Source organism: Nothoprocta perdicaria, unplaced genomic scaffold (genome assembly GCF_003342845.1).
Source record: "Nothoprocta perdicaria isolate Ctin4 unplaced genomic scaffold, notPer1 scaffold_127, whole genome shotgun sequence".
Lineage (NCBI taxonomy): Eukaryota > Metazoa > Chordata > Aves > Tinamiformes > Tinamidae > Nothoprocta > Nothoprocta perdicaria.
The window spans coordinates 1,317,825-1,336,211 of record NW_020454394.1 but is presented as its reverse complement, the minus strand read 5'-3'; the positions used below and the strand labels follow the sequence as shown (position 1 = coordinate 1,336,211).

The 18,387-nt window shown below is 46.2% G+C and overlaps 1 protein-coding gene across 1 annotated transcript; it reads left to right on the top strand.

Moving 5' to 3' along the window:
* The first annotated feature begins 7,022 nt into the window (after positions 1-7,022).
* Positions 7,023-16,863, top strand: PHYH (phytanoyl-CoA 2-hydroxylase). The gene is made up of 9 exons (XM_026033285.1): positions 7,023-7,112; positions 8,510-8,565; positions 9,255-9,365; positions 9,580-9,745; positions 10,211-10,292; positions 12,172-12,353; positions 13,184-13,330; positions 14,227-14,358; positions 16,144-16,863. The coding sequence occupies exons 1-9, from the start codon at positions 7,023-7,025 to the stop codon at positions 16,195-16,197; spliced, it is 1,020 nt and encodes a 339-aa protein (XP_025889070.1). The 3' UTR covers positions 16,198-16,863.
* The last annotated feature ends 1,524 nt before the right edge of the window (positions 16,864-18,387 follow it).

Below are 18,387 nucleotides of genomic sequence, written 5' to 3'. Positions count from 1 at the left end.
TTGAAATGCAGCCCAAAGGCACTTGCTTGTTTTCCAATGGCTGGGATTTGCATCCCTGAGTTGCCTCCTGCCTCTGCCAGGTGAATTTGCAATGCTGCCCTCAGTGAGAGTTGATGGGGATATTTATTTCTGAATGTGCCACGTTATTCAAAAGGAGGTGATCATTTAGCTGTGAAGTGCTCKGTTATCATCGCCTCATCAGCTAAGGAGTGTAATGATTTGTATAAGGAGCTTTATGATTTGTTTCACCAAATAAAAGATTGTAGCTACAGAATTTCTAGTCCTATATAGAGAATTTCTAGTCCTTATATGCGTGAACGAAGACCAGCAGCAAAACCTGAAATACCTTAAAATCTGCTACTTTTGAATCAATTTTTGAGAGGCCAGCATCAAAAAAAAAAAAAAAAAGAAAGAAAGGAATGGTGAATAGTTTTTTATCACCTCTATCCTACCACTTGTACAGAGAGGGTCTGCTTTGCTTTCCATGTGCAGATACCTCAGTCTCCAGTGATTTCCACCACATCGATTGCTGCTATTTCTGGGGAAGGCTGCTGGTAAATTCTGTCACGTTAGGAGAGGAGTGGAGCTCAAGAAGAAGAAAAAAACAGAATAGCGGGAATAGTCACAAGCCTTAGCACTAAATTTGGTAAGTAGCCTGTGTTCTCTGAAACCTGGCCTCTTAACATTTGGGCTTCCTGGTATTCTGCTTTTCTCCTCTGCCCTGAGAGAAAAACAGGGCTCTTTACAATTACCTGTGATGACCCATAACGCTGAATACTCTTGTCCTTTCTTTTTTAAGGTGTTATTTTGATTTTGTATTTTTGTAGAAATTCCTGAATTATTTATCCCTTGTTACTAAAGAGAGCTAGTGGGATTGTGCAGCAAACCTGGGCAAGTGGGTGGGCACAGTGGCCAATACTTGCTGTTTAATGACTTCTTTTTTCCATGGAGAACCTGGTAAGTGGCTGGGAGGAGTGATCTGGGGGATCTGCCTTCTGACCCAAAGATAGGACTGCAACCTCCGTGGCCAGTGCTTGAGGTGGGAGATGGCAGTAAATACCTCTTAACTCAGTCTTTAGATGGATGTTCCTCTGCTGTTGGGTGATTTGGGCAAGGGAGGCAGGAGGGGACCCCTTGGGGGAGCTGTAGGACCTCAGCAGAATCGATGCCCCAGAGCAGGAGACATCCCAAAACCCATCTGGTTAGGATGAGAGTTTGTAGCCTTAGTGCTTGGAGTGGCCACGATGGATCCAGCTGTCTCTGGTGCTTCTGAAAGGGTCTTTAGGAGAGGGTAGGTGCTCACAGCTTGTGATGTAGGGCCAGCTGTGATCCAAATCCTGGTTCTCCTGCTTATCAATAAGTGGTAGGGTTTTCCCAAAGCATGTTCAGCACCAGGATCTAGAGACAGGATCTTGWTTTTGTGGAAGGCAGCAGCTCCCAGATGTTCAGTGTGGTGACAACCTGTGTCTTGACAAGCGAATAGCTGCATCACAGCCCCTTGTCTTCCACATGGAGGAGGTCCTCCAAGCATATCTAAACTAGCTTCGCCCTGGCCTGGCCTGGATCCAGGAGCTGCRGATTACACTTCAGCACAGCCCTTATTGCTCCAGACTGATTCCAGGCRTGCACCTGGTTGGTTGCACCACTTTGGGCTACCTCACTATATGTCTTTCCTCCTATTACCTTAGATAAATTATCTAATTTGATACTCTGATATGTGCTGTTTTGTGCTTCTGCTTGCCATATTGATGCATAATCTGCATAATAATCTCATAAACTTTTTTTTTTTTTTTTTAAGGCACAAGAATGCTGTCACTCTGCATCTCCATCCTTCAGGGTGGGAACATCACAATGAAAATGGTCCTGATACTTCTAAGGTAAATACATATTTGTGTTCAAATACACATTGTTATTGTAATAGTGCAGTCAGGGTATGTCCCTGCCCCTACGTCCAAACTCTTAAAATTACAGAATAATTCAGTTGGGAAAGGACCTCTTGTGGCCTTCTGGGGCAAAGCAGAGCTTGTCTTCAAATCACATTGAGTGGCTCAGGGCTGTGACCTAATGAGTTTTGAATATCTCTATAGGTATCAGTTTCAGAGTTTCTATGAAAGGTCCTTATTCCTTTTTTCTTTATTTATTTTTTCCTTTTTTTTTTTTTTTTTTTTTTTTGGTAGCATTCCGGTTGTGAAGAATTTTCTCCCTATATCCTTAGGAGTTGTCCTATCTGCTGTTTGTGCCTATTGTCTCTCAGTTTTGCTATAAAGCTCCAAAAATGTTTGGCTCTGCCTTCTCTATTTTAGGTAGTTCTTAGGCAGTTGTAGATAGCTGTGAGATCCCTCTGGAGCCTTCTCAGCCTTTCCTCCAGCATCGTGTGCTTCAGCCTGCTCATCTTGGTGACCATCCACTGGCCTCTTTTTAATATGCCAATATCCCTGATGTTCTGAGGAGTCCCAAACTGGAGATATTATCCAGACATGGCCTTATAAGTGCTAGATAGAGAGGAAGAATCACTTCCCTTGGCCTTCTGGCTCTTCTCTCCATCACGCAGCCCAGTAGGCAGCTGCCCTGCTTTGCTGCAAGTGCACATGGCTGGCCCGTGTTCAGTTCATCGGCTGTTGGGTCCTCTCCTGCAAAGCCATTGAGAGCCAAGCCTGTCCTGCTGCAAGGGATTAATTCATGCCAGGTGCAGCACTCTGCATTTACCTCTGCTGAACTTGAAGGGGCTTCTGCCAACCTGCGTTTTCACTCCGTTGAGGTTCTTCTGACTGGCAGCTCTGCCCTCCAGCAGTACTAAATGTTCTTCGGTCCTCTGCCAACTTCCTGAGAGTTTGCTCTGTCCCCTTGGCCAGGTCATTAATAAAGACACCAAACAAACTTATCCCCACTTCGGACTCCCGAGAGATATCACTGATATCCAGTTGGACTTTAGTACTGCTGATCACAGCTCTTTGAACCCGGCAGTTCAGCCAGTTACCCAACCACACTTTAGTCTGCCTGTCCCAACCCATCTCATAAACCTGGCTACAAGGATACTAAGGTCCAAAACCTTCCTTAAAAAAACGTAAATAACACGCTCGTTGCTCTCCCCTGGTCCACAGAGCTCCGTCATAGAAGACAAGGCCACTGGTGGGACACCAGGCTGTGCAGGCTGTAACTAATTGTCCTGTCCTTCTTGTGGACATGACAAATTCAGGAKGATTTATTCTGTAACCTTTCTAGAGATTGAGGTGTGACCAACTATCTTAGTTGGTTCCTTAGACCTTTGTGAAGACAAGTGTGATGTTTGCCTTTTTTATCAGGCAATGTGAACCTGCACCAGGGCAGAGTGCAGTTTCGCAGTGATATTCACTCCTACAGATGCATCTCATCTGGTTCCATGGATTTGGGAATGTCCAGTGACCTCCAACTCAGTCTTCTTCATTGGGGGTTATGCCCCAGACTCTACTGCCATAACTGTGAATGTGGGGGGCCTACAACCTCACCAAAGCAGTGAGGACCAAAGCAGAGACAGCGCTGAGTCCCTTGGCCTTTTCCATCCCTAGTGCCCCCTGCTTGGTCCTCTCTTGGCTCCCCATTTCCTTTTGTCTCCTTTCTGCTGCAGATGTACTCACAGAAACCTTTCTAACATCTCATGGTGATGAGAAAAGAACCTGCATGGTGGTAGTGGATTTCTGTTGCTGTGCTTGTTCTTGTCTCATCTGCATCTGTTTTCCCTGACATGTAAGCTAAAAAACTAATTTTGCTGAGCTGTAACAGCTGCCACTTCCCACCACAGTAAATTAAGCTTTCAGAAGACCTCATATTTGGAATTACAGTTCTGATCATAACGTGGATTTTAATAGTCAGTTGAGATGCTTATTAAATTATAACACCGTACATTAGGCCTGTTCCTGGTAGTGCTTTAGAAATCTTCATCATTTAGTTTTTATTATTTTGTGATTTAATGAACAGAAAACATTAAAACTTAAAGCCAAATGCAAAACAACTATATAAAAACGTTCTATAAAATGCAAGAGAATGACAGATCCAGCTGTAAAAAAATCTTTCTGAAGACACAATTCCTGTTAAATGCCATTAATGTTAATAGAAAGATAAGTGTCACCATCAGTTTCCTTAACAAAGAAAAATCTCTTCCTCATTTCTTTACCAAATTCTTAATATCCAATATGTGCTTTAGTGAAGCTTATCAACTGTTTTTGAAAATGGTTCATTCTGGTGTGTGTGTTTTTAACAGAATAAGATACAAAGAAGTCCATACGCAGAACAGAACAAACACTTCTCCTGTTTTTAAAGAGTGTGAATAGGCCACAAGCACCAATTTTGCCATTTATGTTGCTGTGCTCTGCCCCGGAGGTGTGGCTGCTACGCTTGGGACCAACCTTCTGTTGTATTAAAGAATGTGTCCATGGTGCTTTGATATTAGACTGTATTCATGTGATGATACAAATAAAGGGCAGTCATATCAGCCCTGTGGTTGTGATTAGACAGGGGAGCTGTTCTGAATTATTTGGGGTGTGATGCCAAGCAGCAGTCCCGTAACATGAGAATTACTGCACAAGCCAGTATTACTGGTTACTACTTAGTACTACYAAGATTACCAGAGAAGCAATAAATTAAAAGCAATAATTTTATTAGTGGTCAGGGATTTTCTTTTTTTTGAAGTTTGATATGTTCTTGTTTTAAAATACRTATTTTATACATATATATATATACATGCACTTTTAAATCAGTATAGAAAAATCACTAACTACTATACTTTGTTTTTCAGATGTGAAAGATGCTTTTACTTAAGATGCTGGAAAAACGTGCAGTGGAAGAATTCTCCATCTCAGAAGCAGGTCCTTGTCTGATTTTTTATCGGTAATATTGCTCTGCATTGTCCTTTGCATGGGACCTTTATCTTCATTTCGAGGTAGACTGAAGATTTATCAGGGTTGTTTGGGTTTTGAAGACAATTACAGTGTATATCCGAATTATAAACAGATTTTTCAGTGCAATTATAATTAGGATTTCAATAACAAAACCATCACTCGAGTTGCTTTTTTTTTTTTTTTTTTTAATTTTCCTCCACGACTTGAATTTTGTTGTTGGGCCTTCTGTTAGCTTGCTGTTTATGTGTGACCAAGAGTTTTCCTATAGCTTGGAGGTTGAAGGTCTATATTTATTGTCAGTAAAGGGCTGGGTGCTGACGCTGTTGCTGTTGCTTTTCACCTCCTGCACACTTGTATCTGTGACTGTGGAACATTTTCTTCATATGAGAAGTTTTCTGTGTTCTTAATCCTGTTTGTCCCTTTTCTCTAAATTACATATGTTCCGTCATCGCCCTTGAAGAGGAAATGACTAACTGCAGGGAAGGACACATGGAGCCACAGGTCACCAGCAGGAATGTGCTCCAGCTTCTGCAAAGGGATTATGCAAACCCGCTAAGATACATCTTTGGTCTACTCAAAATCCTTGTGAATTTTTCCACTGATGCTAAAGGGAGACAAATTTGCTTTTTGTGTGTGGGTTAAGTTCAGAAGTCCTTATTGTTCCTCAGTTTCTCTGCAGCATGCTAGTACTGAAGCTTAGCCTGTTGACATCTGATTCATCAAGATGGCACCAGTAAAACCTGTTGCAAAGTGGACTTGTGGTAGGCTTGGTGCTGTTCTGGCCTACACCTTGTTATTATGACTACCTGGAGCAAAAGGGACTTCGTTTCTGAGGGGAGCTGGGCCACATGGATGAAGGGGCCTCTCCAGGAGCAGAACCTGTCTGGACTGCCCATGTAGAGGTGGTTTATGGACAAACTGGGCAGGTGTGGATGGCTGCTTGCATACATGGGAYTGGCACAAAAATGCAAACTGTCAGCATTTCCTTCCCGTCCTGATGTTCCTATCCAGCTTCTATGATTACCACATATATGTTATTGGGTTTGCTGTCATTACTCAGTTYACCTATCTCTGTTCTCCCTGCTCTCTTATCTAGATGTCTGCTCCTGCAGCTCCTGGGAGAGGAGGTGGGAAGCAGTCTGCGACGGGACCTTCCTCCCTTCCTCATCCTCCAGAGAGCCTTAATTCCATTCCCCACTTCCCTGCAGTGCTTGACCCTCTCCTGCTTAGAGGTCAATCTCCTGGCCTAGGGAATAGGGAAAGCTGAGGGGTAGCGAATTCCAGCAGGAGAAACCATCCATACCTTTCAATAACAGGGATACACACAAAGATGCCCACACTGATGGTTTAACCTGTGCTGCCAGCCTTTGCTATGGTTCTGTTCACAGTCTTTTAATATTATTCTCCTCCTCAAAGGTGTCAGCTGAGGTGCACGTGGTGCTGATGAAGGCAGATGAGGGTCTGCTAAGGCCAGGGTGTTTTGCTAAGCATGTCCCGATTTGAGAGGAACACAACTTATTTCACAACATTTATTTGAGAGTCCCATTTTTACACTTGCTTTGCTTCTCCTCCTCTCCCTCCACCAGGATTCCCGCTGGGGTCTTCCCCTCCTCTCCCACCCCTGCCCACCGGTGTTGCAGGATGACTGCTTTTTTGCTCCTTTCCCTCTTTTCTTCCCTACAAGCATCCTAACTATCCGTGCGGGCTGGCAGGGTGCCTTGGGCCAGGCTCTGCTGCAGTTCGCACACATCGCAGATCGCTATCACTGAGAACAAGCACTCGGGAAACTCTGCCAGGGTGCCAGGGTGACTGTGGGGCCGGGAAATTCCCCGCAAACCCGTTCTTGGAGACGCTGGGAAAACTCCAGCCCTCTCCTTAGCGAAGCGGGGAAATGAAGGAAACTCTGCGGCCAACCTCAGAGGTGGTCCATGAGCGAGGGCRCCGAGCGAGGCGCTCCGCGTGGATTGAATCCCGGCAGATAAGGCGCAGCTGGCGGATAAGGAAGGGGAAAAGTGCGGGAAGGGGGAAGGCCGGAGCCGTGCGGGGCAGCCCCGCCTGGCYGGGGCCGGCGCATGTGCAGCCGCTGCGGCAGCCGGGCCAGGCCGAGCTGCGGCCCAGGCCGTGCAGGGAGCAAGGCCCGCGGGCGCCATGGAGCGGCTGGGCCGGCGCTCGGGGCCGGCAGCGCGGCTTGACGTCGTCCTCCGCCACCTCTGCCCGCCCGACAGAGCGCCGGCGCCCGTATCCTTGCAGTGCCCGYGGGGACGTGGGAGCCGCGGGGGCCGCTCCGCCATGGACGCTGGGCCTCCCGCCAGCCCTCCCGGTAYGTCTTGGCGCCGCGGGGCACCGTGGCCGGCTCATTTGCTTGGAAAAAATGGACTAAAAACCTGAATTGTGGCTCCCCRCGCTCCCTGGCTTGCCTGGAACGCCTCCAGAGTGCTGGATCAGGGGGGATTTTTATCCTAGAGATTCCCGGTGTTTGAGGAACTGGGTCCCACAARGGGGCAGGGAAGCTCGGGCGGGGGCACAGGCCAGACTGGCAGAGGCAGGAAAAACAGAGAGGTTTTTATTGTTATTATTGCATTTGTGGGTGAGAAACAGGAAATTTAGAGGCTATCACATTTCGGATGCATCAAAGAAAGAAGGTCAGGGCAGAGGGAAGTTTTTATGCAGATCTCCATATTTCCAAAAAATACATGAAAACAGACCGCAGATATTATGTTTAAAGCTGAAAACACACCACAGATATTATATTTAAAGCTGCTGCCTTAATTGTAGGAAGGAAATGAGAAGTCTTCATCACTAGGACTGGGGACACTAAGAACAAATTAATTTGTAATAAAGCTGTCTTGGATGTCATTTCTCGGCCAACATGAAGGCTGTGACATTTTAGGGGATGTTTYGGGGGGATAATTCCTTTCCCACCCCAACCCGTCACTGAAATATAAAATAAAATTGATGTCCTGATCCTCACTGTTTATTTAAATGCAGATCTCCTTAATAGAGAGTTTTAATACAGTGTTGCACATAGTTGGGTGTACGTAGSAAGGAAAATCATCCCCAAAATTGGATGCTGGGGTGCAGGTGACAACTCCTTCCCCCCAGCCCATGTCCCTCCCTCTTGTCTTAGGTAGCACTAGCACGAACAGGTCTGAGGGAACCTGCACTTGCCCTTTGGTTGTCACAGAGAGGGTAAAACAAAACCAGCAAGAGCCAGAGATGCTGCAAAGGTTGGGTGGAAGGTGTTCAAATAGGATCCCATGTTTGGCCAGTTTGCCCCATGTCCCCTGTTTCCACCAGGCTCAGCTGCTGTCTGGAGCACAGCAGAAGGCAAGGAAACATCTCCAATGGTCATCTCATTAAATGGGAAGTGAATCCAGGCCTGTGGCTTTCTCTCTGTATTATTTCATTACTGTATGGAATAACACATGACTGTATTACTCCATTATTTTAAGCTTCTTTGCCAGGCATGCTACTTAGAAGGTGGAGAAGGTTTTCCAGGAGCAAAACTAGCAAAAACCGCTTTAGTCGTGCAGCATAGATTGCATTTTTAAGAAGAAACATACTCTAGGAGTACTTATGTAGATGCTTTTATACTCTACTGTGCCTTAGTGAATATTCCTTAACTTATATCCAAGACCGCCATTCCGACTTCAGCACAAGTTAGTGCCGCTACTCAGCCGGGAAGGTTTCGGTAAGTTGTATCTTTCTTAGCACACAAATAAATAATGACCCTTCACTCTTCTGATTTTTTCCCCCAGTTTATCTTAACTCACATGCTGATTTGCAGAGATTCTTTGTTTAGCTGTAGTTTAACCAAAATATTTGACTCTGAACATTGAAAATGTCTGTGGGAGCGAATAATCTGACTCCAGGGCATATTTGTGTGTGTTTGACTATCACAGCTGGGAGGAAGGCTGCTGAGAACTTATCTCTACTTTTCTGCTCCTTTTTCCTACTTGGAAGGGCAGGAAGGGGCTGAGAGTGTCCTAGGAGCCAAGGTACAGGCAGTGTCCTCAGTCTCTGCTGTCACCTTGTTTTGGGAGGGTTTCTGGTTCCAAGGGGCTGAGAGTGTCCTAGGAGCCAAGGTACAGGCAGTGTCCTCAGTCTCTGCTGTCACCTTGTTTTGGGAGGGTTTCTGGTTCCAAGGGGCTGAGAGTGTCCTAGGAGCCAAGGTACAGGCAGTGTCCTCAGTCTCTGCTGTCACCTTGTTTTGGGAGGGTTTCTGGTTCGTGTTCCCCTTGAGGACACCAGCTGGAGACTTCTCTCCCCACCAGCAGTTAACCCAAGCTCGCCATGTTCCTCCTTTCATGTCTCCTCTTGCATGTCGCCTTGCCCTTGCTCTGCTCGCTGGTACTAATGTTCTTCTCCTCTTTCTCCCAGCTACACCCTGGACAACAGTCTTCTAACCACAGAGCAAAGGCAGTTCTATGAAGAGAACGGCTACCTGGTCATTAGGAAGCTGGTTTCTGATGAAGACATTGAACGCTTCAGGTACGGACCCCCTGCCAAAGCTGCTCGCAGGGTTTCTGTAGAGTAGTAGCCTTGGGAGGTTTGGGGAGCTGTAGGGGTTCCTGGGCTCCTCCAACATGGGAAGTGGGTGTTGTTGCTGAATTCCTTCATCTATGGAAAACTGTGTTTGAAGTGGGTGAGCTGTCAGGAGGTTGCTAAACTGCTCTGTCTTCTCTGGTTCCCACCCACTTTCCAGGAAGGAATTCATAAGGATCTGTAACAAGGAGGTAAAGCCACTGGGAGCAATGATTATGAGAGACCAAGTGCTGAGGTCCCAGGCTGCTCCACCTGAAAAAATAATCAATAAAGTGCAGGACTTCCAGGAAGATGAAGAATTGTTCAGATACTGCACTCTGCCACAGGTAAAAAAAAGGGTGGAGGAACCCATGTGAATATAATAATTCTCATGCCTGCGGGAAGAAGCTTTTGTTTAGTTCTGGTAAAGCACCATGCTTTATGCCATATATCACCCCCAGATATCATTCCCAGACAATATAAGTGAGAAAAGGGTATTGAACAATCATTAAGTCTGTGAACATGGGGTAGTGGTCAGGACAGATAATGCAAGGCAGCCCTTCCCCATCCCCACTGCTCTGGTGGGTGAGCCATTGGGGATGTGTCTTGCCCAAACCATGCCAAGCTAATAGGGTGGATTAGCAACATATTGTGATTTTTTTCCCCTCTAAGTAAAGCTTCTACTCTCTAACCTTGTAGCTGATATTCAGATCTTCTCAGGCAGACATGAGGCTCCCAATACTTTCCCAGCATTATTTCTTGCATCTTTCATTTTTCCTAATTTTTTTTTCCTGATGTTTTCTTCTCTGTAGATTCTCAAATATGTAGAGTGCTTCACGGGGCCAAACATAATGGCAATGCACACAATGCTGATAAATAAACTTCCAGATTCTGGTAAGGAGAATTGGACAGCAGGAAAATACAGAAGTTGCTGTGTATATGCTATCTAGCCCAAACTGAACATACTATTTTAGCAAAGCTACTTGAATTGAGACAAATTAATACCAAATAGTTCTGAAAATATACAAGGCCACTCAGGTACTAGTTTGCTTGGTCTGGCTCTGTCTTCCTGAGGGAYATCTATCTTTCAGTTTTCTGTGGCTGTTGGTTTGCCCCTGTGTTCAAAGGTAGACACAGGAGCTGCTTATTCAGCTGGCTGCTGTTACATAAAAGTCCACAGTGAAAGCCATCACACTCTGTAAGCTTGACTTTTCACATGTGTGGAAGGCAGGTACTTCTGTGCACCTCAGTAAAAGACAGCAACAGAGAGAGCATCCTTTGCTTAGAGTTTATGAGCTRCTTTCCACACTGAGAGTTCAGACTTGCCAAATTTAGTCTGTAGCTCCTGACTTAGAGCTATTGGCTGCTYGGCGCTTTGATGCATAGACACTCACTGAAGAGGTGCCAGGATTTTGAAGCTCAGCTGTGGCTCCCACTGCTAAAACCTGATGTCATCATTCATACAAGGGTGGTGGGAGGGAGAGGAGAACCTAATTAAGCATATTGCAATATTTCAAAATAGCTTTGGCCTGCATAAGGTGTTTTTGTTAGCAAAATTGCAACCTGAGCTGTGTTTCTTAGTCTCAGGTGTCCAGCTTCTAAGAGTGTGCATATTGTGCTGTGTTATTAAAACACAGAGGTTTTTTCATGTCATCTTCATTTGCTGTTTAAAAACACCACGGAAGTTTTGCGTGTTTGTTTGAAAGGTCAGTAGAAGATGACACATGTGTAAAGTAACAACAGAAGTGATCAGCAAAGGGGAAGCTGTTCTATGTTTGGAAGACCTCCACAAGAATCCTTTTTAGGAGTGTTTTAGGAGAGAGAGAGTCTCTGCAGAGTGCTCTGGGCTCTCCAAAGTCTATCATCTGATGTGATTCATGAGGAAAGTAGAAACATCCTGATTGAATCAATCTAAGGAGAAAATACAGTGGCAAGAGAAGTCACAGAATATATAGTAGACTATTTCAATGTAGAAGAGGATCTTCTGTTGCYATTTCCATAGTGGGAAGAGCACTAACAAGCATAACATCAGCAATGCTTTTGGTGGAATCGGGCTAATTAAGTGCTGAATAGTTTGTCTGGGGAGGCTACAGGCTCATAAATAGAGATTCCAGAAAAAATAAAATGAAACAAAGAAGGGCTAGATAGGTAAATAAACATCTGTTGGGAGCAGCACTGTCAGGGTTGATTCTACTTGCAACATAGGGATGGATCAAATATCTTCTTTATAACCTTTCCAGTGTTGCTCTCTGTAATTCTTTGAAAGTCTTTGTACTGTGGAAATTTTATATAACACAGCGCTGGTTAAAGTTCATTAACCTGGAGAGCAGCCYGAGCGAAAAAGTGGAAACTCAGCAGATTACTGGTAATGGCCCAGGCCAGCAAAACAGGTCTCTGAGCAAGTGCATGGTGAGGCAACCTCCTGGAGAACACTGTGTGTCCTTGCTTTGCTGAGCTGAGGTCCRTGTCTGTGCTCATAGTATGTCTTAGCAGGAGAGTTTGGGGGCTTCAGAACTGGTGGTGGGATCCAGTACATGAACCCTGAGCAGTGTCTATCACAGAATCACAGGATGGTTGAGGTTGGAAGGGACCTCTAGAGTTCATCTAGTGCAACCCCCCTGCTCCAGCAGGGACACCCAGAGCACGGGGCACAGGCTGGCATCTAGGTGGGTATCCCGCTGACAACCTCTTCAGACACAAGTGACATGACTCAATACGGAGGAAAGGGTGGTGTCAGGTTTGGAAAGGCTGATGTTTTGCACCTGTGTTGCAGATAAGCAGACCTTCCGCCATCCCATGCACCAGGACCTGCACTACTTCCCCTTCCGCCCCGCGGAGCGCATCGTGTGCGCCTGGACCGCCATGGAGAGGGCCCACAGGGACAACGGCTGCCTCGTGGTGCTGCCGGGCACACACACGGAGCCCCTCAAGCCCCACGGCTACCCAGACTGGGAGGTAGAGCAGCTTTGTGGAGGGTGGGGGTCACCCCACGCTTGGGAAGGGTCCCCCATGCAGGGACGAAGCGCAGGTCAAAGCTACAGGGTTCAGTGGTGGGTTTCTGCTTATGCAAGCACCAAGATGCTGTTTCACAGGAGAGCTGTTCAGTATCACTCTGTGCAACTCGAGGGACCCTCTTCACCTCGGGCAGACGTCCTCCTCCTGCCAGTTACGGGAGTGAAGTTATTCACATCTTTTACCCATCACTWACCAGTTGTTCAGCCTGGCAAGTGAGGGGCAAGTGCTGCTGTGCCCTTGATGCTGGAGGGGATGAGTGCCTTTGTGGAGCTGAGCCACCGCTGCCCTGCAGTTCAGGGCAAGGGGCTGGGACCTCTGAACTCTCTGGCACACTCTCTTGSCCCATCTGAGGACTCTTCCTCTTACACATCCAGGAAACACCCGGATGGAATTAAATATCAGGTGATAACTTCCTCTTAAGAAAGGATGTTTCCTGAACTGACCTAGCACTGGTGATAGTCATAGTCAGAGCAGGAGCCTGAACCACAGAGGGGCATCTCATGCTCTTTTCTGTTCTCATCAGTGGAAARCTCTGAATTATTTAAATTCACCTCCAGAACTTTGGACAGAGAACGATTTTGGTGTGCCTCAAACTTGTAGGCAAACAGGCAGGCTCTTAGTTGAGCATGCAGCTCTTAAGGCTCARGAGAAGTCTCAAGACTCTCTCAGAGTCTCAAGACTCTCTCACGGCAGTTTTGCCCTCCTCTGCCCTGAGAATTTCTAAGTGCTCTAATTTTCATTGAGTGATTTCAGGTTTGATGTTTTTCTAGGGTAAAAACAAATTGTTTCACGGAATTCTTGACTTTGATAASAACAGCCCCAGGGTTCACGTCGTCATGGAAAAGGGAGACACYGTCTTCTTCCACCCCCTGCTCATCCATGGCTCCGGAGTGAACAAGACGTCAGGTTTCCGAAAGGTAGGAAACCAGCCCTGGTTACAGCTCTAAATATTTTTGCTTGCTTTTTAAAAACTGATCCAAGTAACACTACCTTACCCCTCTTCCCAAACTTATGAATATCTAGATGAACTTTTTAATGACTTTTTAGGTCTCTAATACAGTTCAGTTATCTTAAAAAAAAAATCAAAAAAGAATCCTCAGTCTTTTGGAAGGAGCTTGCAAGAAAAGGAGCTTGGAAAGAAGTAGAGCAGGAACAGAAATCAGGTGTTGAATCTGTTTTTGAATCTATTGAATATATGAAGCCTGGCAGGGTGATTTTCCTTCTCCCTTCCATTTATCCCAAATATTCTCTAACTTCCTTCTCCCACCCTCTTGACACATCACCTGTTGGTCCTGGGAGCCCCCATTGATCAATAAATAATAATTATTTCTATGATGAGAAGACCATTTTTTCCCCTGTTAAACATTAGATTTCACGTTAGCTGTTGGTTTCACATCACTATGATTTAAGACTTGAAGGAAGCAAAGGTGTCCTCCTTCCRAGGCCTGATCCTTTGCTGGAATTGGTTTTACTGAAGTGGGGGCTAAGGGAGCTGTTGTCTCCMTCCCTTTGCTAGCAGTAACACAGATGTCCCCCCTCCTGCACTGCAGCACAGATTACTGTGTACTTGTCTACACTGACTCTTTTAAGACACTTTTTTTTCAGTCTCAGTAGCACTTGTGGAATTTGCAGCACCAATTGAGTCCAATCTGCTGCCTCCTTCTTCCCAAGCAGMACACTGGTCCTCTGGGAGGAAAGGTCTACCTTGATCTATAAAGAAGGAGTCAGGCGTCCACAGTCAGGGATGAACAGGCATTTTCCACTGTTTTTTTTTATAATCCATGTGGCAGTGATACCCAATTTCTGCCTGCAGAGCATAAGCTGTCACTTTGCCAGCTCAGAGTGCCACTACATTGACGTCAAGAACACTGTCCAAGAAGACATTGAGAAAGAAACAGTAGAAATAGCACGTGCAAAATTTAATGTGACTGCTGTGGACCTCAAGGTAAGAGTTTGACACGTGCCCTTGCTACAGTACAGGAGTTCGGCTCCCTTTTCTGTTTGTCACTCTCTTTTGCATGAACATTTTGTGGTTTTGTTTCTGTTATTCCCAGTGCCACAGATCAAATCAGGTATAAGAAGCTGCAGGACCTTGCAGAGGTGCTTCTCAGAACAGAAGATCTCATATTTATGTGTGACTGGCAGGTTTTATTTGGCCATTTTGCTGACAAGCCTTCTTGCTGTCTAGCTGCCTTTGTGCAGACCTTGTTCTCCAGGAGGAGACATCCCTCGATGTCTCCTGCAGCTCTGGAAGCTCCTGCCCCAATTCTCGTTCATCCAAGGGGGTTTGTGAGCACCCCTTGGAGCAGCCTGAGCTGGTGCAGAGCGTCAGCCCCTCTGTGGGTGACTGTGACCAAGGTGGCAGTGTGGGCACTGCCATGAGCCTGCTCAGATTCCCAACTTCCACCATTCAAGGCGTGCAAACTCCCACACAGGAAGCCCAGACTTGCCCAACTGGGAAGCAGAGCATGTGGGAAGAGCTGAACCCCAGAATAGGGTGACGTTTATGCAGGTGTTACCCCTCACTGCATGGCCTTGGTCCATGTTTTTGGGGTGAGTGCAGCTGAACCAGAGGTCTTGGCACTTACGTTTGGGCTCTGTAGTGTACATAGGAAGATGGGCTGATCTTTTGCCTTGAATTTGCAAGAAAAAGAATGAGCAATAAATTCAGAGCTTCTCCTGCAGCTATGCACATAGTGCTTACAGGTCTCACCTCCTCACAGCAAGTGGGTTTTCGTTTTAAAACGAAGTAGCAATGTCACATCTGACAGGACAAGTTGACTGTTCTTGTTATGATGACTGTTCTTCTCCTTATATTATTAAATATTTTCCTATATCAATTACTTAGACTTGAAGCAGCAGCAGGAGAGTGAGCCTGGATGTACATCTGTACCTGTATCTATCTCCCCTCCCCTAAAAGTGGTAGGGGGGTGAGATTCATGCCGAATAACCAAAAGACTTGGATTCAACGGAAAATAAATCTAAATGGTCCAGGGGCAAAAAAAAAAAGATAAGCCTTGCACAAGGATTGAAAGTTTCCTAATTTCTGAATTTCGTAATCCGTAGAATTTCCCAAACATGCACACATGCATTATCAAGACAATAAATTCTAGATTTAATAGACAATAAGTACCTCGGTAAGTACAAGCACATAAGCACTTAACTAAATGTCCAAAGTTTTSGGGGGGAAGGTGGGGATTCCAGGCTAAAGTGCTGGTGTTTGTATTCATTATTCCCTGCTGGTTTCTGCTGCTCGAGAGCGACCACTTGCTCACGGAAGGCAGGATGGAACACGTAGTCACTGAGCGAGCAGCTTCACTCACAGGAACCAAGGTGGCACCCAAAGGTGTRCAAGGGAGGCTGGGTCACCCCTGCTCGTGGAGTGTCCTCTCTGCTGCACATCTTCCTCTTCTGCTGTCCTTCAGAATTGAGCACCTGACATATTGCAACCCCTGTCACACTCACGAGTGACCCAACTTCTTGGGCTTTGGGCTCTATCTTGTTTTAGTGCTAGCTGTATTCTTGTTCATGACATTTAGGATTAAAAAGGAATCCTTTGATATTTTGATATGTTACTACCTATATTATTACTATATATACATACATTACTACTACATTGCTATTACATTATATATACTACATAAACAGAGAATGTTATATCTGTTTCCCACTGTATCCTACTCAAAATCATGGCTGCCCCTTTAGGCTTTTCCTTACTTTTGTTTTAAAGGATATATGGAGCTTCCGAGCACGGCTCGTGCAAGGGGAAAGAATGAATCTCTAGAACAGCCTCTGAAGACCASGATGGGAAATGTGTGCCTGAAGGGCCCCTCGGTTGACCTCTGTATTGGTAACTTATCCAAAGACTGCACTACAAGTTCACTTTATGCTAACCTAAAGTAATTGCACTGATGTTTAACAGCTAATGTACTTCAAAGAAAATTCAGCCTGCAAAATCTGAGAGTTGTAGTTAGTTATTTTAGGCAATCAAAGAATTATGGTCTTGAAAGATCACCTTCACTTTTTGATGTTTTCATTTCTGGTTTTTGAAGGTCTCTCATGTGGCATACTTTCAGGCTGACACTATATTAATATAAGATTTTATGCGAGCTTATGTTTTTTTAAAGTTCCCAAGTCCATTTTCCACACAAAGAAAATACAACGAATCAGGATTTCATGCAAGGATGTAATAGGATCTCGTGGGGGAAGTTAATGCAGCTGATGAAGGTGGTATTATTGAAACCAGAAGCAAGGGTGGAAGGAGGTGTGTGATGGATAGAAAAATGGGGGATTCGTGGTCTAGAACATGATCCATGGATACAGTTCCTCTAACATGAGCTGCTGAGTGGTGCTAGCAGGGATGGATGGAGTATTTGATAGGGCTGGAGAATGCCTGGAACAGAAAACCAACCTCCTCAAGGCTCCTTAAAATTGTCTAAATGGTCTCCTGCGAGTCTGTTGTGCCTGGGACCAGGCTGTTGCCAGGTGGGTGGAGGTTCAGCTTGGGATGCTCCACTGGCCCCATTGAGCCTTGTGCACTGGAAAAAAAAAACCTCTTGCCTTTTGCAATGTCTTGCTTTTGGAATCTCTTTTTGAAATACAGATTAAATCAGAGCAAAGCCACCGATGGAGTCTGTGTTGCCTTCCTTCCACAGTTTCCCAAGCATGGGGATGGGTGCGTAGCAGGAAACACTCATCTAAAATTGCAGTTGGTCCCATTCCCTTCACCCCTAGCAGAAGATGCCAAAARTGAAGTGCTGTCAAAGGGAGAAGTTGCTCAAGTGCAGCTGATTCCCAAATGCTGCTGCTGGGCCTGCRCCCAAACCCCTTTGTGCTCATGGCACGTTCGGCTGTTCGGTCCGGTTTTAGGTCCMTTGCCCCTTGTCCTGTCACTGGCCACCACTGAGAAGAGCTTGGCCCCTTCCTCCCTGCATTCTCCTCTCAGGTATTTGTACATCTTGATCACATCACAGAATCACAGAATATTTAAGGTTGGAAGGGACCTCTACAGATCATCTAGTCCAACCTTCCTGCTCAAGCAGGCACACCTAGAGCATGTGGCACAGGGCGGCATCCAGGCGGGTTTTGAAGACCTCCAGAGTAGGAGACTCCACAACCTCCCTGGGCAGCCTGTTCCACTGCTCTGTCACCCTCACAGTAAAGACGTTGCTCCTCACCTGGAGACGGAACTTCCTGTGCTCCAACTTATGGCCATTACCCCTCGTCCTGTCACTGGCCACCAGTGAAAACAGCTTGTCCCCTTCCTCCCTGCATTCTCCCTTCCTGAACTTATACACATTAATCAGATCCCCTCTGAGCTGTCTCTTCTCCAGAGAAAACAGGCCCAGCTCACTCAGCCTCTCTTCGTACGAGAGATGTTCCATTCCCTTAATCATCCTCTCTCAGCCTTCTCTTCTCCAAGCTGAACAGGCCCAGCTCACTTAGTCTCTCCTCATATGAGAGATGTTCCGGCCCCTTAATCATCTTTATTGCCCTCCACTGGACCCTCTCCAGAAGCTCCACGTCCCTCTTGTACTGGGGTGCCCAGAACTGCACACAGTACTCCAGGTGCGGCCTCACCAGAGCTGAGCAGAGGGGCAGGATCCCCTCCCTTGACCTGCTGGCAACACTCCTCCTGATGCAGCCAGGATCCCATTGGCCTTCTTGGCCACGAGGGCACACTGCTSACTCATGGTTAACTTAGTGTCAACCAGGACTCCMAGGTCCCTCTCYGTGGAGGTGCTTTCCAGCAGGTCGACCCCTAATCTGTGCTGATGCCTGGGGTTATTCCTCCCCAGGTGCAGGACCCTGCACTTGTCCTTATTGAACCTCATGAGGTTTCTCTCTGCCTGTCCAGGTCTTCTCCAACTTGTCCAGGTCCCTCTGGATGGCAGCACAGCCCTCCGGAGTGTCGGCCACTCCACCCAGCTTGGTGTCTTCTGCAAACTTGCTCAGGGTGCTCTCTGTGCCCTCG